The following is a 25,594-nucleotide window of genomic DNA, read 5'->3' as shown; positions in this document are numbered from 1 at the left end:
TTATCGAAGCTACCAGCATGAGTCTGACCAAACTGCAGGAGGCAGTGGAAGACAGGAGTGCCTGGAGTGCTCTGGTCCATGGGGTCACGAAGAGTCGGACACGACTAAACGACTAAACAACAACAATACCCTGAACCTCATTGCATCTCCAGATGTACTTCCACATATCTGTCCGGATTCTTCCAGCATTAATCTCCATTGGATGTCCATGAGTTCTACTGTTAGGAGAGAGAGTGATGGAGAAACTGTTCCCTAGCCACTATATCTATGCAATGAATAATTTTATAAACTTCTCTCATGTTACCTCTCAGTCACCTTTTCGCTATACTAAAAACTTTCTTCAGAGGTGAGTCATTTGATTATTTTGGTTGCCCTATTCTGAACCCCTTCCAACACTGCAATACTCTTTGTGAGGTTTTTGTACACAGTATTCAAAATGACTGGCCAAAATTCAAATTACAGCTAGTGGGAACTCCCGCCATTCTAAGCGGCTGACCTGGGGATTCCCCTACTGCCAAGCGCCCAGACCAGTGTTGCTCCCTGAGGCTCAGAGCCCACCACTAAGAGCATGGGTAGGCAAACTAAGGCCCGGGGGCAGGATCTGGCCCAATTGTGTTCTAAATCTGGGGGCCACTAGGTGGCGCATTGGAAGATGGCTGACAATAACATCTCTCCGACCCACACGAGGTAATTTGGAGGCTATGATGGGGGTAATTAGCCTCCTTAACCCCACCAGGATTGTGGTGGGGACGGCCCTTGCCTGCTGTGCCCTATACCACCCCCGAATTTGTGGGGGTGGGGGCACTAGGCACAAAGCCCTCCTGTGGGATTTTCGGCACTCCTTGACGCCGTCCCTGATTCGCTCCGCTGGTTGCAATGATCTTTAAAAGAAACAGTTTGGATGAGATTAATTGCACATACATCAAGGAAAAAGGGGAGTAAAGACTGCTGACAGAAGAGATCTCTGATAACAAGACAACAATAAAATACGAGAAGATACGTCAAGATACGGTATGATAAATGACTGAGGGGGGAGGGGAAAAAACACCTGCCTTTCCCTTTTCTATGTGATTTAACAAGAATCCCTCCCCCTAATGAGTCAGAAATTAAGGACTTAAGCTGTGGATTTAAGGCTGTGTGGAGATAAACTTTCGATCCAAAGCAATGTTTCAAGATGAAGCTGGAAAGCTAAGAGTTTTGGAGTGACGCAGTCAGAAAAAATGCCGTCGCCATTTTGTGAGGCATTGTTGCAGCTCTTGGGTCTGGGAGGAGGAGAAAGAGAGAAACAGAGTTGTTTACATATCGTGAATCAACTTCTCGGTGGGACTTAAGAGCGACAAATGCCAAAATTTACGATGGAAAGAGTGATGTTATCTACGAAGGAGATATATGGAAACCATCTGGACTTAGTGGAGGAACGGGAAATCCACACAGGAATATTACACTTGCTATCGGCTTAAGGAGACTAACAGAAGAGATTGTAAAGGAAAAAGAGAAATTATACGAACAAGATATGATGTGGCAACACCAAGATAAGACTGGATAGAATTATGAACTTTGTTTGGACTGATTGGGACTGATTTGGACATTAACGCAGTAATAAGAAGATGATTTGAATCCCCCTTTGGATCTTGAAGTATGGGTTCCCCCAACAAAATTTAAAAATTTGGCTTTGTAATTTGGAATTTATATGATGTGATTTTTTTTAAAAAAATGCGTTCTAAATCTGGCCCGCGGACGGTCCAGGAATCAGCGTGAGTAGAATGTGTCCTTTTATTTAAAATGCATCTCTGGGCTATTTGTGGGGCATTGGAAATCATTCATTCCCCCCCTCCAAAATATAGTCTGGCTCCCTACAAGGTGTGAGGGACAGTAGACGGGCCCCCTGTTGACCCCTGACTAAGAGCCATAACTGCCACCCATCCCAGGACTGGGTAAGCAGCCATTATAAACACAAGGTCTTGTTCCTGATCATTCCCCACAGTTCAGACCCCATAAGTATAAATGTGAAATTAAGATTTTTTTAATGCCAGCATATATCACTTTCCACTTGTTTACACTGAACTGCATTTTACATTTAATTGCCCACCCACTAAGTTTGGCGAGGTCCTTTTGAAGCTCTTCACAATCTCTTTTGGGTTTAACAACCCTGAACATGAACATTTTAGTCTCCTTGGCAAACATTGCCACCTCACTTGACAATCACATACCATCAGCCCTTGAAGTGTTTAAAGCTAAACCCCAAGCACAGTTATTATACGGGGCTCAGATTTGGACAGGCACTCACCTTGGATTTACATAAGCTGTTCAATCTAAGTTCCTAAGGCAATTCCCCCCCTGTTCCATCCTGTGTTCCAAATGCTTCATTGAACTTGGAGCTAATTTCCCCTCTGTTGAATTACAGATTTGGCGTAGGACATTTAATTATTGACTTCGGCTAAATTTAAACCCCACTGATCTACTACCCTTAGTATCGCAAGATAGTCATGAGAGTGCTTGGACTAAAATTGTCAACCAAAAGCTTTACTTTTCAGGTTTAACAACAGTTGTTAATATTGGGGCTTCAGTAAAGGAAATAATTTAATTAGACAGTGCCTATATGATATTGAGTGACAGAATAATTTGGCCACAATAAGGAAATTTTGTCCATGGTATGATTATTTTCTACCTAGTCATTCTGACATGTTGGCACCCTCTTGGCAAAATTTAACAATTCCAAAATACAGAGGCGCTTTCACTTTCGCTATTTCACTATTCGGCTGTATTTGAGGGTCGATTTCAAAAATTTCCACTGGGAAAATGGTTTTGTCCATGTAGAGATGGCAGTATTGAGTCAGTGGCTCAAGTGTTTCTGGCTTGCATGCTTCATAAAGATTTGAGAAGTGAGGTTGTTACCCCTTTATTATTGTTGCTCAACCATTGCTACCGTGTCCTTTCTTCGAGCAGATAAAGATGACAGCAAAAACTGTAAGATTTTTTTAGCAGGGGCAATTAGAATAAGATCTGTTATTTGATTATTGATGTAAACCTCCAAAATGTATTTTGTACAGTTAAGTTTTTGCCTCTATCTTCAGTACATTTTATTTTATTTTATTGCAATGGCTAGTGGCTGATGCAAATAAAGATTCTTCTGATCTTGCCACCTCACTGCTCACCCATAACACTGCTGCTTAACAGATTTTTGATCCGGAGAGGACTTCTCCTCTTGCTGCATGATTGCTAAGCTTACTCAGGAGTATTTGGTCAGGTAGCTTGGCGAGAGCTTTTTTTGAAAGGACATAGGCCTCCATTATGGTCACAATCATGCTCCTTAGTTAATAGAGGGCAACTAAGGACAGCAAGACCGGAGCTGAGTGTTCCTGGTTGTTAGGGTGATAGAGGTTATAGAGGTTATAATATTTTTCTATATCTGTGGTGTTTATTTTAAATTACGTTAAAAGTCCATTTGCTGTTTGTGTTCATGGTTGCCTCCAACCTTTTACATGATTGTACTGTTCTCTGAGGCAAAGCAAGAGACCACCAACTTCTGAGGTGATTTCTTAATTATTTATTCCCGGCCCATCAGACTTTCCCATTTGGCCCATGAAGCTGTTTTGGGCAAACCATAGCCACTCACCCTACGCCTGATGTCATGCAGGTGAGGGCAGGGCTTTCCTGCCCCCCAAAGCACCTGACAACCAGGCACCTTCCCCTGCCCAAGCCCATCACTTTAGGAGCAAGAGGGCACTTTAATTCAAATCACCAATCTCCTTTTGCTTGGCAAAGTTTCTCTCAAACCCTATTTGCCTTATAGGGTCCCCAGTTCTAGGTTCCTAGAACCTCAAACATTCTCCCAACTACTGGTATTCTGCTGCCACCATGTAAACATTAATATCTCTGACTGACTTTGCCACAGCAAATATGTTCTCAGATATGTTCTCTTGAACTGGAGCACCTTTGACTTGTTTGGATTAAGGTGCATGTGTCAAAGCTACACCCCTTCAGAAAGGCAGAAGTGCCGTGCCAAAATAATCTACACCTGCGGAGATCATGATACTGTTCGGTTCTACTCCCCTCTCTCCCAAAAAATCAGGTTGGGCAAGTTCTAGAAAGAGACCATAGGAACACAGAAAAAGCACAGAAGAACAATGTCATATAGGTAAAGGTAAAGGACCCCTGGACAGTTAAGTCCAGTCAAAGGCGACTATGGGGTGTGGTGCTCATCTCGCTTTCAGGCCGAGGGAGCAGGCATTTGCCCATAGACAGCTTTGCGGGTCACGTGGCCAGCAGGGCTAAACCACTTCTGGCACAACGGGACACCGTGACGGAAACCAGAGCACACAGAAATGCCGTTTACCTTCCCGCTGCAGGGGTACTTGTTTATCTACTTGAACTGGTGTGCTTTCGAACTGCTAGGTTGGCAGGAGCTGGAACAGAGCAATGGGAGCTCACCCCATCATGGGGATTTGAATCACCAATCTTCGGATCAGCAAGCCCAAGAGGCTCAGTGGTTTAGACCACAGCGCTGCCCACTCCCTTTAATGTCATATAGCTTCCCTATAAAACACGAGTGGGGGGAAAGTAGAAATTCTGGAGTAAAGTTCTGTGGGAACATCTTCATTTGACCTTAGTCTGATATTTTAAATAATGATATCTAGTGATTAACTTGTTTTTTTACAATCTGTTTCATCAGTTTGGAATGATCTGAAATAACCATTCACTATATACATTTGTTCTGCATGCTTTGCTTGCGGTCATTTATTATGGCCTGATAACCACTGTTTCAGAAGAAGTCTATATTATTTATAGAGCACAATATGATTTGATGAGCAGTTGTAGATCTTAAGATGATTAACTGCCCTTTCATTGTTTAACCCATTACAGGTAAATGTACACATTGTGTGTGTGTGTTTATATATCTAGATAAAGATAGAGATATGTGGATATATATCTACTGTTTGAGAACTCTAAAGGGAGGTGAAAGGGAAGAAACAGTCACATAAACAAAAGCTAACAGAGAAGGAAAGGACATCTTTAATAGCTGTGTCATCCTTGACTTTGGGAATATAGAATCTGAATTATTTGTATTATTTACCATAACGCAACAGAGTCTAAATGCTTTGACAACATTAATAAATTTAAGGGTGTCAATAATTTGGAAAATGCAGGTTAAAGGCACAAACAAGTTCAAGGTTACCAGCATTAAGCAAAATACAAATCTAAAGGACAAGGTGACACTGATGTTGATGGAACACCTGCCAGTTTCAGTTGAGTAGGGAGGAAAATGTTCTGCAGGACAAAACATTCCTATGTTTCTTTTTCATCTGATTTGGCAACAGGGAGGAGGGAGCTAGAAAACTTGTACACCTTGTATGGGAGCAGGGACTTCAAAAGTCCTAACACCCATTGAAATGAATGGGAACTGTACAAGTGCTCAGTTTCACAGTTATATAAGAGTGGTATTTGAAGAATATGAGTATGTTCAAAATATGTTAACCATTTTTGGTAAATGGACTTCTAAAAAAAGAATATGAAGCTCAGTTGCACATTTGAACTTTTTTTTTAAAAAAAATCAGTATTTAAAAAATATTGTCAATAAGGTTGCAAAATCAATTGCTGCTCTCTCCTCAGGCTTTCGTTACCCGCCCCTCCTCCCGTCATTAGATTTAATATATAGACACACATTAACTTGTAAATGATGCGGCAGACGGCAGTGTTTGTTCAAGTCAATTTTTGAATCTATTTGCTTGACATTTATTTGATCATAACAATTTCTGAGAAGATGAAAATCCTAATAATGAGAATCACACGAAAACATCAACAGTCACGCAGTGTTTCTGGTGTCCTACAACTTATTTGCTGTCCGCTTTCCTTCCTGGGGGTGTTAATTTTCTCCTTTGCCTTTTCTTTGATTTTACTTTTCACCCTGGTAGAAGACGAGAGACAATAGCAACATGTCAAAAGGTGAACAACACTGCCATCATTTAGAAATATATTTTTGGGAAATACACATATAGTTATTACAAGTTATGTATACATCTGTGTACCTGTATAATTATATTATTTGTACCCCGTCCATCTGACTGGGCTGTCCTGGCCACTCTGGGCGGCTTCCCCCCCCCCCCAAATATAAAAACACAGGAAGACATCATATGTTAAAAACTTCCCTATACAAGGTTGCCTTAACGTCTCTTCTCAAAGTCAGATAGATGTTTATTTCCTTAACATCTGATGGGAGGGCATTCCACAGGGCAGGCGCCACTACTGAGAAGGCCCTCTGTCTGGTTCCCTGTAACCTCACTTCTTGCAGTGAGGGAACTGCCAGAAGGCCCTTAGAGCTGGACCTTAGTGAACGATGGCGGTGGAGACATTCCTTCAGGTATACTGGGCTGAGACCGCTTAGGGCTTTAAAGATCAGCACCAACACTTTGAATTGTGCTCAGAAACGTAATGGGAGCCAATGTGGGTCTTTCAGGATTGGTGTTATATGGTCCCTGCGGCCGTTCCCAGACACCAATTTAGCTGCCACATTCGGGATTAGTTGCAGTTTCCGAGTCACGGTCAAAGGTAGCCTCATGAAGTGCACTGTTTGACCTTGGGCCATTTATCCTCATCTACCTCATAGGGGTGTTGTGAGGAAGGTCAAGCTGAGAAATTGAAAGTTGACGCATCGGTTTTATATGTGTTGGTATAAACCTCTCATTTATGATGCCAACCTACATTAACGATTACATTCTGCTTGCCAGTCCTCTGGTATGACAGGAGAAACCAGTTCTTTAAACTTCTTCAAGGGGCAAGCCGCTTCACAGCCCGGCAAAACAAGAGCTTGGGGTGGAAGTTTTTTTTTGGCCCGATAGTGCATCTCAATGGTGAACTCACTGAAAAGAAGAAATGTAGGTCATTAAGAGCATTATGTTGTGTGGATGCCTGATGATCATCTTCCAAAGCAACTACTCTATTCCAAACTTAAAAATGGAAAGCGTAATGCTGGTGGCCAACAAAAGAGGTTCAAAGACTGTCTCAAGGCAAATCTAAAAAAATGAAGTATAAACACTGACAACTGGGAAACACTGGCCTGCAAGCGCTCCAGTTGGAGAACAGCCTTTACCAAAGGTGTCGTGGGCTTTGAAGACGCTTGAACTCAGGACGCAAGGGAGAAACATGCTAGGAGGAAGGCATACTTGGCAAATCCACACCGTGATCAATTCCCGCCTGGAAACCAATGTCCCCACTGTGGAAGGACGTGTGGATCCAGAATTGGCCTCCCCAGTCACTTGTGGATTCATTGTTAAAACCGTGTTTATGGAAGACAATCTTACTCGGCTATGAGTGATCGCCAAAGAAAGAAGAAGTCATTTCTACAAGATGCAGCCATATATCACCCAGGCCTCACTTCCATTTCATAAGAACTGATCTGAGAAGTCTTCTGATAAGATGGGTGGACTTCTGTATTGCTAACCACGGCTCAAGTTGCTGATTTTCTCGACTGAATGCTAATCATCTTGATGGTTAAAGAAGCAAAACCAGTCCTTTGTCGCAAGCTGCCTGGTTGTTCAATTTATTTCATGCATATATATTTAGAAATATCTCCCACAGATATCAATGGGGGTTGATTCTGAAGTAAGCCTGCAAAGGATTTCATTCCTACAGGCAGCCCTTGTTGAATTCTGCCCAGGAATGTAGTCTTCAGGCAGTGCAATTATGGGCATAGTTGCTTAGAAGTAAATTTCATTGTGTTCAGTTGGGATTCTTCTCTATTAAGTACGTTCAGGCATAATCATACACATGTTGTCTCAGAGGTGAGTCCCAGTGGGGCTTATGACCCATTAAGTGTGACTAGAATTGCACTATTGTTTTGGATGTAGTCTAACAAATCCTTTCATGAAAATGGATATTTTGTGGAATTTATTCTTGTTTTTCTTTAATAATCTTTAATAATCGAGAAAAGTTAGGAAAAAGTGGGTAGACAACCTCTCTTCTTTTGAGCATCTCTCAGTCTTTCATTTGGGAGGCCCATGACACCTTTTCATTGTTGCCCAATTCTAACCTGCTGTTTCAAGTAATTATGATTTAATTGGGGTTGCTCAGCTCTGCATCAATGATCAATATTGTAGATTTGGCACAAAGTGTGACTCAACCCTTTCAACCCCTTTCTGTCTTTCAAAGTTATGCACACCTCAGCCACTCAGCTATGAAATAATTTTTCAATAGCATTTTGAACAGCCAGACGTCAAGCTCAAACGCAGAGGGAACGCAACTGATTTTTGACCCATTTCAGCAGTGCAGGAATTGTGAGAAGAAATACTGTGTTTGAGAAGATGAGTGAATTTGCAGATGCTTACCCAATAAATCACTGATAATTATTGAATATACGAGTTCATATTTACCCACTGTCTTCTTTATATAGCTCAAAAAATAGACAGGCCGCGTATGGAGGTAGCTTTACGTCGAAAACATTGAGTGCTACTTGGAGAGCAACTATTGTGGTATCATGCTATAAAAGGGAGAAGAAAGAATTCCTTATAACTTTTATGACAGAAGTTTTTGTGTGTGTACATATGTGTATATATGAATATATAGAAAGAGAGTTCTTATCTCAGACTCTGCTAGTTTCAAAGATGCCGTTTTAGACAAGGGCCTCATGATGGTCTCTAGGACATGTGATGTTGTAAAGGGAACATGCTTGCAAATAATCCAAGCAGGCGCTAAAGGGAATGAAATGGGGATGTAAGACCTTAGGCTAGTTCCAGACAGTCAGCTAATTTAGTATTTTAACATGTAGTTTCTTCACATTTGTAGCTCTGAGGCTGCCTTCAGTATCGATGAAACCTTATGTCAATCATCTCTCTCTCTTTCTCTGTGTAATTACTTTTATTTTGCAGGAACATGAGCTGTGTTGGGACCCTGATTTGGGCTGGAGGGCTATGCAGTTTCCCTACAGCCCCCCAAAGATAATGTACAGAATGTGGCCCAATCCAGACCAGGAGGGTAGGGCGACTCATCAAGAGCATAACTGTTTCCCCTTCAAAGTAAAAAGTGACACTCTGTTTTTCAACCCTGTTTTTAAAAGATGTGATGCGCATAATGTTACTTGATTAGACAAATCACATTTCCAAATAGTCTGCTTAAAGAGGGGAGCCAAAAAGTAGCAGGAGAATGCGAGCTACAGAAGGTTTGGTCAATATAAAATGTTCACACTTACGGCTGAATACATTAACATTTTTCTTCCATCAGTGGACTCAGTAGCCTCTGTCATCTTATTCAAAATATCTTTCACAAGGAGACCTTAATGGTGATGGAAAGGAATACAAATGCTGGTGAAACCAAGAAGCCCTTTTATCTTTAACCAATTGTTAAAGTAAATTTGCAAAGACTTTTTTTTTGAGCTGGGGCAGAGAAGTTCTAACATTCTAGTAATACTCCCAATTCAATTGGGACAGTTGACGGGTATACAATATGGGTGCTGAGTTGGTTTATATCCACATAGGAATGTGACTTTGGACTCAGCTACGTTAGCAAAGGAAGGAAGTGTTTTAAATGTGCTATAACATTGGGACACCAATGGCGCTGTAGAGTTGGACCCTTTGGCAACGTGACTTCCCACTATAAGCTTTATAATGCGTTTTCCTGAAATGTTTCTTTAATGAGTCTAAATCCAGCCTTTGTGTCTACACATGAGGGTTGCAGCACTTGGTCTCTCTGAGTGTCCAGCCTTCAATGCAGCCCTTGAACCAAGATATACAAATGCTGGTGAAACCAAGAAGCCATTTTATCTTTAACCAATTGTTAAAGCAAATTGACAAAGACATTTTTTTAAGCTGAGGCAGAGAAGTTCTAACATTCTAGTAATACTCCCAATTCAATTGGGACAGTTGAAGGGTATACTATATGTGTGCTGAGATGATCTATATACACATAGGAATGTGACTTCGGACTCAGCTACATTAGGAAAGAAAGAAAGAAAGAAAGAAAGAAAGAAAGAAAGAAAGAAAGAAAGAAAGAGTTTTAAATGCGCTGTAACATTGGGACACCAGTTGGCGCTGTAGAGTTGGACCCTTTGGCAATGTGACTTCCCACTTTAAGCTTTATAATGTGTTTTCCTGAAATGTTTCTTTAATGAGTCTAATTCCAGCCTTTGTATCTACACATGAGGCATGCAGCACTTGGTCTCTCTGAGTGTCCAGCCTTCAATGCAGCCCTTGAACCAAGATAAGTTAGTTGCTCCTGCTTTAGATAATATGCATGCCATATAGAAAGATGCGGGCTTTGTTTTGCTTTTTCTTACCTCCTTGTAGTCGTGATTTCTTTTCTCTTTCGTGTATCCCAAACATTGCATTTAAGGAAAATGCCAAAAGATCTTTCAAATTGCCCATGACTTCGTCAGTAGCCCAGGCTGGTAATGACTGCTTATGTTTTTTCTACAGTTGAAAAGAAATAAAAGTGGGTGGTGATTCATCTATCAGCCATGCCTTTGCTCTCTCACACTCATCTGTTCTGTTGTTTCACAGATCTTCATGTTTATATATAGGAAAACCCATTCCATGCCACATTGGGGCCCACACAAAATGGCTCACAGCCAGCCAATAAAACCATATTACAATGAGAGGGGATTTGGTCTAAATAAATTTCCACAATTGTAGGATTAGAATTAGACTACATAGGTTTTTGAGGTCTCTTCTCCCAGCCCCAGTAGGACGTGGGTGGCGCTGTGGGTAAAACCTCAGTGCCTAGGACTTGCCGATCGTATGGTCGGTGGTTCGAATCTCCGCGGCAGGGTGAGCTCCCGTCGTTCGGTCCCAGCTCCTGCCCACCTAGCAGTTCAAAAGCACCCCTAAGTGCAAGTAGATAAATAGGTACCGCTTTGTAGCGGGAAGGCAAACGGCATTTCCGTGTGCTGCGCTGGTGCTGGCTCGCCAGAGCAGCTTCATCACGCTGGCCACATGACCCGGAAGTGTCTTCGGACAGCGCTGGCCCCCGGCCTCTTAAGTGAGATGGGCGCACAACCCTAGATTCGGACACGACTGGCCCGTACGGGCAGGGGTACCTTTAACTTTACCTTTACCTCCCAGCCCCATGTCTATGGCAGTTAAAGAAAAAAAACACACAGTCCCAACTGGGTTGATGAACTCAGTCTAGAAGTTCCCCTTTTTGTGGGGGGAGAATAGGCCTCTGCCTAACTAAAGGGATGTTTTAGCTTGGCTGAAATGTGTCTTTGATTTCTGATAATGTCTCTTATATGGAGCATAGAGAGGTGTGTGTGTGGTTTTGTGTGTGTGTACCAGCCTTTCTCAACCTGTGGGTCCCCAGATGTTGTTGAAATACAACTCCCATCACCCCTAGCTATCAAGGCCAGAGCTCAGGGATGGTGGGAGTTGTAGTCCAACAACATCTGGGGACCCACAGGTTGAGAACCGCACAAAGGTAAAATGTACATTTATGGCTCTACACAACCTTGCCCCCTAAAACCACCACTGATACGTGGTCCTACCTTGGAAGGTTTCCTAGATGGAAATGCGTCCCTGAAGCTGAAAATGGTTCCTCATCCACAATGTAAACAGTAGCTTGGACCACTGCAGCTTCTGCTACTATGGTTACAACAGCCTCCAGCACAAATAATATTGAAAGCAGGATCGTTAATGACCTTGCCACAAGTGTGGCTTTTATCTGCCATGTGCCACCTGACCTCGTCCTAAACCCCTTGGTCTTTTTTGTTGGGGCTGAATGAGTTTCATATAGGTTTGCTAGAAATTACCTGAACAAGTAAAGCATCGTACGCATTCCAGAGTTTGTGATTGTTAAAATCCAGAAGAGCCTTCATATCGTATCCCAGGTTAGATGCTAATTGACCTAGAAATGGCTGAAAGATAAAGAGCAGAAGGATCAATGAACCAGTAAGTGCAAATGAATGGTAGGGCCTGATCCGGCAGTGACTGCCATTTTTTAATGGGGCAGAGTTTTGCCCTGCCAGTTCCATAATGTGGGGGGTGCTGCAGTAGCCCCCAATCTTAGAGGACAGAATTAAACGGTGGGCTTTCAGAGCTTGATCTTAAGGAGCACAAGGGGTTTGAAAGCTATTGGCAAACAAGACTGAAATATACTTGGAGTCGAGTGTGGATTTCATGCTCTTTATTCAGCTCATAGTAGTGAGGAATGAAAGTTCCCCCCAAATATCTGCTTTATATACATTATTTACAAAATGGGCTGCACGTGATTGGTTAATTCCGGGATTCTCCTGTAAGCCAATCAGGTTGCGGATTCACTTCCGCCTGGAGCTGGATAGGGTGGCTCCTGCGGACCAATCATACTGCTGCGTTGTTCTAGGACCAAACAGACCGCTGCATTCTGAATCCTATTGTTCTAGGACCAATCAGACTGCTGCATTTTGAATCCTATTCAACTCAGTACATAACAAAGACATTAATAGGCAACCAGAGTGCTTTTGAGCATGTTCAATGGCCCCTGAAGACAGCAGCAGAAATAAAATTGACTGCCATTGTTCTGCACCAGTCAGGTTACAGCTTCGGAAGAGCCTTTAAAGGCAGACCCATGCAATGGTCATTTCGACTGCAAGATGGGAAAGATTTAGATTGCCTTGGAGACATAGGATATGAATGGTGGGTTTGTTGAGCTCCAGTCAACTTGAATTTGCCAATACGGACACTTCCAACCTCTTACTAGTTCCAGGTGGGATGCTACCACAGGCTAGAAAAATCCACATTCAGCCAAAGCCCGTCATATCTCTGCAGTCCTCCTTACCACAGGTGGGAACAGGTGGTCAAAGGAAATTACTGGCTGCTTTGAAAGAAAAGTGCTCCTGACAACTGGTGATAGTGACACCAGTCTCAGTGTTCTACATCTGTGAAATAGTACAGACAGCGGCCATTTTACGTGTGTCCGATTGATGCACCTCTGTGCACACACTCATTGCTGCGGATCTTGTGGCCAGAAGAGGGAATGGAACGGGGGTGGGAGTGTGGGCATAATGGGGTTTAATGAGGTGGGGGGGGGGGCTTATGCATGCTCCAGCAATGCGCATGGGCGCCAGGAACGCAACCCCCGTGCAAATGGGGAGTTTCTTATTAGTGGGCTTCCTGTGACTGGACATTTCTACATCTGTCCTGAATTTTATTGTTCCACTTCAGAGAGGATAGGAGGAAAGGAACAAAAGAACCCCGTTCTCTTTCATTTTTGCTCCCAAAGAAAGAACAAGAGACCCCTTCGTTCCCTTTTGCTAGTGAAAAGGACGTGGAGAGCAGTAACCAGCCAGGGCAGAGGGGTGGAGGGACAGAGAAAATGGAGAGGGGGGGGCGGCAGTGGGCATTTTGTGCATGCCCCCTGCAAACATGGCAGCGCCATGGCCTGCTCCCCACAGCCAACAAGGCAATCCACCCAGACCTCTTTCATTGCCCCCTTTGGGAAAATTGATTCTCGCTTTATATTACAAGCAGGCAGGAACATGAAAAATAAAACATTTCAAAGCTGCACAGTGCACAGGTTATAATTTCAAAGAGATAAGAGAGTCCCTCTGGGGACGGTTGATACATCTCCAGTTTTAAGCAGCTCAAGGAAGTCAGTTTGACTTGCACAACTGCTAAAAGGACCTGTAAGCAAAACAATAGCAAATTTATAATGAGGAAAAATGGTGTATAACAGACGTCACATCAAGAAACAAAAGGCATTTGGCTGTCTTATCAGACATTCGCAGCACATTCTGAGGTATGTCTACTCAGAAGTAAGCACCATTGATTTCAGTGGGATTTACTCGCATGGATTGCAGCCATAAGATTCTCCCTTTCCATTTCTTACCATTTGACTTTTCAGTTTTTCCTGGACTGTTTTGGATCCCAAAGTTTCCTTTAGAAGCTGACCGAACTTTGGACATGGAGCGCGAACAGGATAATGCAACAACTAATGAAATGAAATGAAACATATCAGCTAAAAAGACCTCCTCATATTGTCATCTGCCTGTGTATAATACATATGTCCATCCTAAATTCAGATTAATAGTGGGAAGATGCTTGAAGAGCAACCAGTCTGTAGCGTGTGATTAGAACTCCCACTTTTTCTGTTGCAAAATGTTGCCTTGCTCAGGGGAGGCTTGTGCTAAAGGCTTGGTGGGTTTGCATGGAGATAGAAAGTAGAGCCTCCATGCTTGCTAGACTTTCAGTGCTGACCTTTCTTCAGACTGATACTCTCAGGGCTGATGACCTCACTTCCTCCTTCTTCACTCCACCATTGAGAGGAGTTATTTTTGCTTTCTCGCTCTACTGCAGAGATGGAAGAGCAAGCATGGTTCTTTGTACATTTACCTCAGTTGCATCTAGGATCTGTGGTATCCAACAAATATTTCCTACAATAAACTTCACTTTCTTATTTTCCCTACTCAGAGTCTGAGTGTGACTGCAGCAAGGGCCAAGTGTGCCCCTCCGAGCAGGGATTTTAATGCACACTGTAACTTCTGCTGGTGCATTTAAGCTCCACGTGCCGTCACAGACTACCTTCCCCATGCCCATGGCCTTGGTCCATGGGCCCTTGGAGGGACGTGGGTGGCACTGTGGGTTAAACCACAGAGCCTAGGACTTGCCAATCAGAAGGTCAGCAGTTCGAATCCCCGTGACGGGCTGAGCTCCCGTTGTTTGGTCCCAGCTCCTGCCAACTAGCAGTTCGAAAGCACGTCAAAGTGCAAGTAGATAAATAGGTACTGCTCCGGCGGGAAGGTAAATGGCGTTTCCGTGCGCTGCTCTGGTTCGCCAGAAGCGGTTTAGTCATGCTGGCTACATGATCCGGAAGCTGTATGCCAGCTCCCTCAGCCAATAAAGTGAGATGAGCGCCCCAACCCCAGAGTCAGTCACGACAGGACCTAATGGTCAGGGGTCCCTTTACCTTTACAGCTGTTTTTTGCAAATAGAAGCTCTAACGCTGTATCATAACTCCAAGACTTCTCTCTCTCTTATCTCTATTTATCTCTCTATTTAAGTGAAATATTCACCTCTCAGGTTGCCATGTTTCCATTGAACTGGGAGTGGAAAAGGTTAAAAATACCACACGTTGCCTTACCCTTTCCTCTGAACGTGGCACAGTATGAACTGGAATTGGTTGCCAAGCGATCTCTGTGTTCCAGATTTGGTTTCCTTTAGGAGGAAAGAGTCCGGCCAGATTGGCTTGAGCACTCATAATGGTTCGATCATAATCTGTACTTCGGACACAAATCTGAGAAGGAAAAAATGAAAGAGTGGCTCAGGATGGTATTGTTGTTTTGATCCTAGATGGTTGTTTTCCACAGGGGGATGTATAGTTCTAACTTGCATAAGCACACCAACCCACTTTGAGGGTTGCTGCTCTGGTGACTTCTGGTGTCTTCTTTTCCTGTCTGTGCCCCATCTCCTAACTGGAAATCCAGTGGGAGGGGAGGGACAGAACCAGGAGGACACGGGAAAGGAAAGACAGGGTCTTTCACCTTCTCTCGCCCTCTCTGCTGCAGTGATCATAGTAGCCATTGTAAGGAGGGGAAAGGTTGGCGATGGAAAGTCACTGCGGATGCTGCTAGGCTTGTGGGGATTACAATTATGAGTAAATTTTGAACACATGGTGGAAATCACTACACTTCTGCTTCTATTTGCTTGTCCCAATCCAACAAGCATGGGGAAACTCACCCATAGCTAAGCGGCATTTTAGAATGAATTGATTTTAAAATGTATTTCAATTAATTGATTGTGATTTTATGTAAACTGTGTTACTTTTACTGTTGTTAGCCGTGAGGAGATTTCACCCCTCCCATACCCAAGAATCTCCTGAGAATCTCCTGAGGTCTCTGCTGACTCTACAGAGAGGAGGAGCAATGTACTGCTCTCTACTTAATTAGTCAAGTGAGTGAGTCAGTCTCTGTGTGAGAGAGAGAGTCAGTCAGTGTGTCGGAGAGAGAGTGCAAGAGATCGTGTTTATAGATAAGATTGCTGCTAAGAACAGCTGCAGGCACTCAGAGTATAGCATTGATTTATGCTCAGAATATTTAGCTCTGTATATAGTTTGTATCATAGCTGTAGTTATAGAATAAAGGAGGATATTTTACAGAGCTGCTCTCCGAGTGGTTTATACTCTGCAAGACTCTGCAAAACGCTGCTGCGCAACGACTGCATTATTGAGACAGTGAATCCGGTGCTCTCAGCTCCAAGCTGTGAGTCCACAGCACTGTGACCTGTTCCTGTGGGAAAGGAGGTCTCTGGCAGTGCTACCCAGCTCGCCTAGCCCAGTCGGGGCTGTAGTGCATGAGTCCAGTTGGTACACTGGCTCAAGGGCGATGCTGACAAGCCGCTCTGAGCCCGGCTTCGGCTGGGGAGGGCAGGATATAAATAAATAATAATAATAATAATAATAATCATAGTAATAATAATCATAGTTTGACCCTAACATTATATTAGTATAAATGTTATTGCTGAGAAAACGGGGAAGTTAGTTCCAATACTTGCTTGCTTTTGCTTGTATTCATCACTTAAGAAGTCCTTATATCTGTCCTTTATGAATTGACCCAACAAGTATTGCTGCCGCATTCCACGCTGTGGGAAAAAGGAAAAGGAAAAGTATGCATGTAAAACTCATTGATGTAATTTACCGTCCCCTCCAAGCTACTTCTGACTATTTCAACGGATAAAGGAACACTTTGTGTATTCTAGGCTCGTGGTGTTGGGTGTACATTACATCATCATGAAAAAGCTAAGCTCTGGATTTTGGCCTGTTCCTTTCCGCAGCACCAGGAGAACAAGGTTAACATCTAGATTTGTGGCAGGTCTCCAAGGCTGAAAAAAGAGGCTGGACCAGATTCTGTTACAAGTTATGGATGTGTGCTGATATGGCTGTAGCTCTCAGATCACTGGCATTGTTCTAGAGCTGGGTTATGAACGCCATTTACATTCACAGCCCAAACTGCGGACTATGATAGTGGGAGCTGTGTTTGGGCAACTTCTGCAGCCTGGGAGTAAAATGTTCACTGCTCTTCGTTGAGCGGCGGCTTATGATGGTGGCATCAGGTTTTCTTCTTCTAAACAATGTTTTGTTGCCATTCCACATCCTGCTTGATGCAGGGCTTTTCCCTTCTCGCCCACAGCAATATTCTTGGAACAACACTACCTCATGAGGAAGTGTCGTTTCTAAGGACTCAGTTTGGGGTGAGCAAGATGGAACCCATGCTCAACAGCAGCAAAAGATTAGGTAAAGAAAAGGTACCCCTGCCCATACGGGCCAGTCGTGTCCGACTCTGGGGTTGCGCGTCCATCTCGCTTAAGAGGCCGGGGGCCAGCGCTCTCCGAAGACACTTCCGGGTCACGTGGCCAGCATGACAAGCTGCATCTGGCGAGCCAGTGCAGCACACGGAAACGCCGTTTACCTTCCCACTAGTAAGCGGTCCAAGCGGTCCCTATTTATCTACTTGCACCCGGGGGTGCTTTCGAACTGCTAGGTTGGCAGGCGCTGGGACCGAGCAACGGGAGCGCACCCCGCCGCAGGGATTCGAACCGCCGACCTGACGATCGGCAAGTCCTAGGCGCTGAGGTTTTACCCACAGCGCCACCCGCGTCCCAGGAAAAGATTAGAACGTTGCAAAATTTCTAAATGCTGCTATTAACTGCAATTATGTAGTTAACATTCTGTAATTTGGGTTAGTGGACCATACATAAATTATATTACTGTTTGTGTACATTGTACTGAAATGGGCATTGCTATTATTGGAGCCTGAAATAATAAATAACAACGTTTCAGAAGTTTCAGAAGCTTTGTAGAGATTTGGACGTTTGAGCAGTATAGCCATTCTGTTAAATAAAATAATAAAACTAAGAATTAGTATCTTAATGAGTATTATATAAAGGCAAACAAATCAACAAAATACGTTTTCATTTCTTAGAGCATTATCAGACCGTTGTGAGCTGTCCATATCCTTGTGGCCAGACGTCTTCGTTGACCACATTAGTGGGAAAAGTTGAAAGAGGGCTTCTGTCGCCATGCCGGTAAACCTGGTGAAATGTTTTGAAGATTGCATTAGTTTTCATAGAAAATAGAATTGGATGCAATCTATCGGAATGAAATATTAGCTGCCTTGCTGCCGCTCTAAATGTGAAGCACACAACCCTCTCACAACATTACCCCATGCCTGTCTACTCAGAAGTCCCAATGACTTGACTTCAGTAGGTCCTGCTTTTTAAGTAAGTGGCTATAATATTATAGCCTTCGTCTATCAGAGAAATGCACTAGGAAAAAGCTGCCAGAATATCTCCTAGCGGTCCTGTGCCGCCTCTGCAATTCTGTGCAGGGGTGAGAGGTTGAAGGGGATTCGCTAATACAGCTGTATTTTGAATTTAGTTTTTGTCCTTTTGAGAGTGGTTTCTCCTGGACCATTTGAAAACTACTGATGGTCTTGGTTGACCACTTAATGGTTTTTATTAACTACTGTAGTGCTTGCAATCTGCTCTGTGCTGTATAATTTTTAATTATATTTTTAGTGCTTCTTTCATGTCTTATATCTTATTGTACTACACTTTGCATTTCATATAATTCAAACTGAAGAAAATGGAAGAAAGAAAGTAAGTATTCAAAATCATCACGAATACTTCATGAGGACATGTTGCAGGCCACCTGAAGGAAGGGCATGGGCCACAGTCCGGGAAGCCCTGTTCTAGAGCTAACAGACTTTGTGGGTGGGTATCTACAAAAGGAAGACTGTCAACAATACTGTTGTGTACTGCAAAGAAAAAGTGATAGTTTGCATGCAACTTGAGTGCTGTACAGTTGGAAAAAGGAAGCAAAAAGGGAATATAACATTTTCTCATATTCAGAAAACATGCATTGCAAAATCTGCTGACTGTTGGCCATTGACATTCAGATGTCAAGTGAAATATTGTATGCACTGAACACTTAAAAGCCCATTGTGTGTTCTCCATAAAGCTGACTAGAAAAATCAAGAGTTTAAATTGAATTAGACAATTGTTGTTCAAGCTCCGGTTTGTATACTTGCTTGCTTGTTTAGACATTTTATAACCTGTCCTTTAAACAATGTTTTTTGTGTATGGTGGTACTTAGAAGTATGGATTATTCATATCTCTCTAGCATCATTCATCAAAGGCATTGTGGGGATGGGAATAATGGAAAGTTGGCAACTACAAAATATGGTTAGAAATAGGGGGTAGGGGTGGGATATTCCTAGTGGTCTTTTTTAAGGGGGGAGGGAAGAGAAAAAGCTCAGAAATTTCAAAAACCTTCTGAAAAAAAATTCTACTTAGCATATTAAAATGCATAAAATTATTCACAGGAACATAATTTAGAAAGAAGAACTGCAAAGATCTACACTGTCAAGGTCATTGTTAGCAATGAAAAGAAGACCTCACGCTTACCAATACAACATACTTCAGTTCCCTTCCTGTGATACTTGGGAGATGCAGACCCAAGAACAGGATGAAGAAGGCGAAGCCACAACTATTGAAACCGTGCCACAGATGCATCACTGACCCCGTTACTCCCCGTTAGTGAAGGTGGAAAGGTGGAAAGTTGTGTTTTATAAAGAGCAAATCAAGGGGTGGAGACTCTCTGTAAATTTGATCCTGGAGTTTAACTTGAAGGCTACTGATTTATGTATTTTTGTAATACAGTCAAGGACTGAGAAGGAGATGCCAAATTCTGTAGGCCTGGAGGACCACACTTGCCTGGAGGCTGTGCCTCATGGTTTTTCTCCAAAAGCAAGGACACTTAGGTCTCTGTTTATGGGCAGGGAACCAAAGATAATTGGGGAGGTTGCAGTCTCAGACTTCCAGGAAGAACATGAGGCAGAGGAGGAGGGGTCAAATTCTGTAGGGCTGGAGGACCACACTTGCCACCCAACAGATGCCCGGAGGCTGTGCCCCATGATTCTTCTCCAAAAGGAAGGACACTCTAGTCTCTGCTAATGGCTAGGCAGGCAGCAGTACACCAGTGCTCTGCCGTATTGGCTGTTCCTGGTTGCTAGTGCGCGTAATAAGTCATCCAGGACCGAGGTACAGATATGAATTTGATGGGAGCAACCATAGACCAAGCGTATCAATAAGATATTCTGCATAGATAGCTAAGCGTAGAATCTCACAGTCTCACTTGAAGTATTCACATGGGCAAATAATCATGGATATCAAGGTTCCACAGCATGGTCAGTCAAGGAGGACATCAGCACAACGCAATACCATTAGCTCCATAGATTAAGTGCTCATTGAACAAGAGAATGTTAAAAAGTTTATTGCCAAGGGGAAACAACCACCAGAGGGCCATAATGGCATTAACCCTTTGCAGAAATTGAACTCAGACATCTAAGTTGTCATGACTGCCTCCTATGGGAACCCCTTCTTCTCCTTCCGTGGTTCAGTTTGCATGCCATACATCCCTGCATAACCTAAACCACTGAATATTCCATTGTTACATCCATCAAAACTTATTTACACTGTTGAATTTATCTTAATGCTACCAGCGTTTCTAAGTATACACAATTTTCACCCAGATATTCAATAAACATTTTCCAATCTTCTTTAAACGTATGTTCTCTTGTTCTATATGTTAAGTCTGCTGGCTGCATATATTCCATCAGTTTAAGTTGCCGCTCTTCTTTGGTTGGGACCTCGCTTGTTTTCCATTTTTGGGCTAACAAAACATGGGTTGCAGTAGTGGCATAAATAAATAACGTCTGGGAATCTGACACCTGGGAATTTCCATCTGAATTATCCCCAACAAAAAGGACTATGGTTTTTTTGGGGGGGCAGGGGGAGTACTTTAAAACATTTTTTTTTCAGGTCATTATAAATTATTCCCCAGTACTCTTTTATCCATTTACAAGCCCACCGCATATGATAGAACGCCCTGAGTTCTCCCTGGAAAGACAGATCCTGAAGCTGAGGCTCCAATACTTTGGCCACCTCATGAGAAGACTCCCTGGAAAAGACCCTGATGTTGGGAAAGATGGAGGGCAAGGAGAAGGGGACGACAGAGGATGAGATGGTTGGACAGTGTTATCGAAGCTACCAGCATGAGTCTGACCAAACTGCAGGAGGCAGTGGAAGACAGGAGTGCCTGGAGTGCTCTGGTCCATGGGGTCACGAAGAGTCGGACTAAACGACTAAACAACAACAATACCCTGAACCTCATTGCATCTCCAGATGTACTTTCACATATCTGTCTGGATTCTTCCAGCATTAATCTCCATTGGATGTCCATGAGTTCTACTGTTAGGAGAGAGAGTGATGGAGAAACTTTCCCTAGCCACTATATCTATGCAATGAATAATTTTATAAACTTCTCTCATGTTACCTCTCAGTCACCTTTTCGCTATACTAAAAACTTTCTTCAGAGGTGAGTCACTTGATTATTTTGGTTGCCCTATTCTGAACCCCTTCCAACTCTGCAATACCCTTTGTGAGGTGAAGTGACAGTACACAGTATTCAAAATGACTGGCCAAAATTCAAATTACAGCTAGTGGGAACTCCCGCCATTCTAAGCGGCTGACCTGGGGATTCCCCTACTGCCAAGCGCCCAGAACAGTGTTGCTCCCTGAGGCTCAGAGCCCACCACTAAGACCATGGTTTTTACCTCTATCTTCAGTACATTTTATTTTATTTTATTGCAATGGCTAATGCAAATAAAGATTCTTCTGATCTTGCCACCTCACTGCTCACCCGTAACACTGCTGTTTAACAGATTCCTGATCCGGAGAAGACTTCTCCTCTTGTTGCATGATTGCTAAGCTTACTCAGGAGTATTTGGTGAGGTAGCTTGGTGAGAGCTTTTTTAAAAGGACATGGGCATCCATTATGGTCACAATCACAATCATGCTCCTTAGTTAATACAGGGCAACTAAGGACGGCAAGGATGTGGGTGGCACTGTGGGTTAAACCACAGAGCCTAGGACTTGCTGATCAGAAGGTTGGCAGTTTGAATCCCCGCAACGAGGTGAGCTCCCATTGCTCGGTCCCTGCTCCTGCCAACCTAGCAGTTCAAAAGCATGTCAAAGTTCAAGTAGATAAATAGGTACCGCTCCGGCGGGAAGGTAAATGGGGTTTCCGTGTGTTGCTCTGGTTTGCCAGAAGCAGCTTAGTCATGCTGGCCACATGACCCGGAAGCTGCACGCCGACTCCCTCGGCCAATAAAGCGAGATGAGCGCAGCAACCCCAGAGTCGGCCATGACTGGACCTAATGGTCAGGGGTCCCTTTCCCTTTCCCTTAAGGATGGCAAGACAAGAGCTGAGTGTGCCTGGTTGTTAGGGTGATAGAGGTTATAATATTTCTCTATATTTGTGGTGTTTATTTTAAATTATGTTTAAAAGTCCATTTACTGTTCCCTGAGACAAAGCAGGAGACCACCAGCTTCTGAGGTGATTTCTTAATTATTTATTCTCAGCCCATCAGACTTTCCCATTTGGCCCATGAAGCTGTTTTGGGCAAACAATAGCCACTCGCCCTATGCCTGATGTCATGCAGGTGAGGGCAGGGCTTGCCTGCCCCCCAAAGCACCTGAAAACCGGGCACCTTCCCCTGCCCAATTCCATCACTTTAGGAGCAAGAGGGCACTTTAATTCAAACCATGAATCTCCTTTTGCTTGGCAAAGGTTCCCTTAAACCCTATTTGTCTTATAGGGTCCCCAGTTCTAGGTTCCTAGAACCTCAAACATTCTCCCAACTACTGGTATTCTGCTGCCACCATGCAAACGCTAATATCTCTGACTTTGCCACAGCAAATATGTTCTCAGATATGTTCTTTTGAACTGGAGCACCTTTGACTTGTTTGGATTAAGCTGCATGTGTCAAAGCTACGCCCCTTCAGAAAGGCAGAACCGCTGTGCCAAAATGATCTACACCTGTGGAGATCATGATACTGTTCGGTTCTACTCCATTCTCTCCCAAAAAATCAGTTACAGATAGGTATCTGAAGAAGTGTGCATGCACACGAAAGCTCATACCAAGAACTAACTTAGTTGGTCTTTAAGGTGCTACTGGAAGGAATTTTTTTATTTTGTTCCAAAAAATCAGGTTGGGCAAATTCTAGAAAGAGACCATAGGAACACAGAAAAAGCACAGAAGAACAATGTTGTGTAGGTAAAGGGACCCCGGACAGTTAAGTCCAATCAAAGGCGACTATGGGGTGTGGCGCTCATCTCGCTTTCAGGCCGAGGAAGCCGGTGTTTGTCCATAGACAGCTTTGTGGTCATGTGGCCAGCAGGACTAAACAACTTCTGGCACAACGGGACACCGTGACGGAAACCACAGCGCACGGAAACGCCGTTTACCTTCCCGCTGCAGCGGTACCTGTTTATCTACTTGCACTGGAGTGCTTTCAAACTGCTAGGTTGGCAGGAGCTGGGACAGAGCAATAGGAGCTGTCAGGGAACTGCCATCGGAGCCAGAGGGAGAGGGAGGGCTCCAGAGGGATTCCAGAGAGCGTCCCGGGAGGGAGAGAAGCAGTCCATCTTTTGGGAAAGGAAATCAGCGTAGCACCAGTGGAGAAGGGGGGCAGATGGGGGAATCGGCGAGGTGGCTCCAGCGGGGAGAGCATGGGTCCTCCACTGCCCACACCCTCCCTGCACAGAAGGCTTCCGCGAAGGGAGAGTAGGCAGAGACTAGGCGTCAAAGAACTTCTTTGCTGGAAGAAGTTCAAGAAACGCCCACTGACGGATTCTCCCAGCGATTGAGACAGCCACGGGTGAGTGGCTGTCCGGACAGAAAGGGTTCACCCAGGTACCCCAGCCAAGCGTGGCGCCCACTTACGCACGAGCAACCCCTAGAACCATTACAGGAGCTCTCCCCATCGCGGAGATTCAAACCGCCAACCTTCTGATCAGCAGGCCCAAGAGACTCAGTGGTTTAGACCACAACGCTACCCACTCCCTTTAATGTCCCCCCTTTTTTTTTTAATACTTTTTTATTCGAGCTTTAAATAATACACATGTCTATATAAATATACATTGTACAAATCATCATATCACTGAACGTATAAACATACATATAAATAAATTATTGTTCATTTTTTTTTTTTACAAAAGAGGAAAGAAAAAAAAGGATCAAAAAACAAAAATTTCTTATCATCAAAACAAACAAACAAACAAACAAACAAACAAACAAACAAAAACCCTTTGGACTTTATTTAGTCCTGGACTTCCCTCCACCCTATTGGTAAGTATCAAATAATCCTACATTCACGTATTTTCTCTTAATCTTAAATATTAGACATTCTCTGTTAGAGTTAATCCAGGCCCACCAGTGTCTTCTACTATTTATTTTCAATATATTTCCAGTATTTACTCCAATTTTTATGAAATTTTTGCTCATCTTGGTCTCGTATTCTACCCGTTAATCTAGCAAGTTCGGCGTATTCCACCATTTTAATCTGCCAATCACTTATACTAGGTATGGTTTCCATTTTCCAGTTTTGTGCCAGCATAGTTCTTGCGGCTGTGGTGGCATAGAGGAATATATTCTTGTCTTCTTTTTTAATCTCTTTACCCAACATTCCTAGCAGAAAGGCTTCAGGTTTTTTGGGAAAAGTATATTTAAGAATTTTTTTAAGTTCATTATATATTAGTTCCCAAAATTTTTTCACTTTATTACATAACCACCACATGTGGTAAAAATCGCCTTCTGCTTCCCCACATTTCCAGCATCTTTTGTTCTTTAACCTGTAGATTTTAGCTAGTTTCACAGGTGTAAGATGCCACCTATATATCATCTTCCACATATTTTCCCTCAGTGCCATACACGCCGTAAACTTTGTGTTATTATTCCATAATTCTAACCACCTTTCAAAATCAATGTTATAACCCACGTCTATCGCCCACTTTGTCATTGCCTCCTTCACCTCCTCGTCTTTAGTGTACCACTCCAGTAATATGTCGTAAATCCTAGACAGCGTTTTACTCTTTCCCTCTATTACCTCCACACTAAACCTAGATTTTTTATCTTCAAATCCTGAATTCTTTTTGTCTTCAATTAACAAACCATTCACCTGGTGGTATTGTAGCCAACTTGTGAAAAAAGATTTTATCTGCTCGTATGGTCTAAGTTTCAAACCTTGTTCTGATTTGGTTATAAGTTCTTCATAAGTGGCATTCTTCTCTTCCATATTAGTTTTCTTAACAGTCAACACCTCTATTGGTGAAATCCACCAAGGAGTCTTCCTTTCCAAAAGATTTTTATTCCTCTCCCATACCTGGAGTATTGGACCCCTAAAAATATGGTTTAGGAAGCCCCTGTGTGCCTTCACCTTTCCGTACCACAGGTACGAGTGCCACCCGAACCTGTTGTCGAAGCCCTCCAGATCTAGTAATTCTCTGTTTTCCAATCTTATCCAATCTTTTAACCACAATAAACATGCCGCTTCATAATATAGACTCAGGTCCGGTAGGGAAAAGCCCCCTCTTTCCTTTTTATCTACTAATATTTTCATTTTAATTCGCGGTCTTTTTCCCTGCCAGATGTATCTCACCAAGGTTCTCTGCCATTCTTGGCATTGCTTTGGACCTTTAAGTACCGGGATAGTTTGAAATAAAAACAGCATTCTGGGTAGAACGTTCATTTTTACAACTGCTATCCTTCCTAAGAAGGATAGTCTCATTCTGTCCCAAATTT

The 25,594-nt window shown here is 43.2% G+C and overlaps 2 protein-coding genes and 1 long non-coding RNA gene across 4 annotated transcripts in view; 1 reads left to right on the top strand and 2 right to left on the bottom strand.

Moving 5' to 3' along the window:
- The window catches only part of NPHP3 (nephrocystin 3), a 235,347-nt gene extending 212,185 nt beyond the window's left edge, over nt 1-23,162 (top strand). Inside the window, exon 29 of one of the 2 annotated variants that reach the window (XM_081881887.1) lies at nt 23,069-23,162. The gene's annotated coding sequence lies outside the window, so the exon portion shown is untranslated. Of the gene's footprint in view, nt 1-4,144; nt 4,237-23,068 lie in introns of those variants that run through there. The other variant, XM_081881886.1, reaches the window with a different exon arrangement.
- Nucleotides 1-25,594, bottom strand: part of LOC309325825 — a 71,691-nt gene that overhangs the window by 20,893 nt on the left and 25,204 nt on the right. The window lies entirely within an intron of this gene.
- On the bottom strand, nt 5,696-18,070 carry LOC309325736 (prostatic acid phosphatase-like). The gene is made up of 10 exons (XM_081834035.1): nt 17,886-18,070; nt 16,446-16,532; nt 15,037-15,189; nt 13,786-13,887; nt 11,732-11,836; nt 10,265-10,397; nt 9,182-9,264; nt 8,367-8,473; nt 6,676-6,857; nt 5,696-5,905 (listed from the first exon to the last, which is right to left on the bottom strand). Exons 1-9 carry the CDS (start codon nt 18,015-18,017, stop codon nt 6,701-6,703), a joined length of 1,059 nt encoding a protein of 352 aa, XP_081690161.1. The 5' UTR covers nt 18,018-18,070; the 3' UTR covers nt 5,696-5,905; nt 6,676-6,700.

This window comes from Podarcis erhardii (assembly GCF_964252035.2).
Source record: "Podarcis erhardii genome assembly, chromosome: 12".
Classification (NCBI taxonomy): domain Eukaryota; kingdom Metazoa; phylum Chordata; class Lepidosauria; order Squamata; family Lacertidae; genus Podarcis; species Podarcis erhardii.
This window is presented reverse-complemented; position numbering and strand designations above follow the sequence as displayed.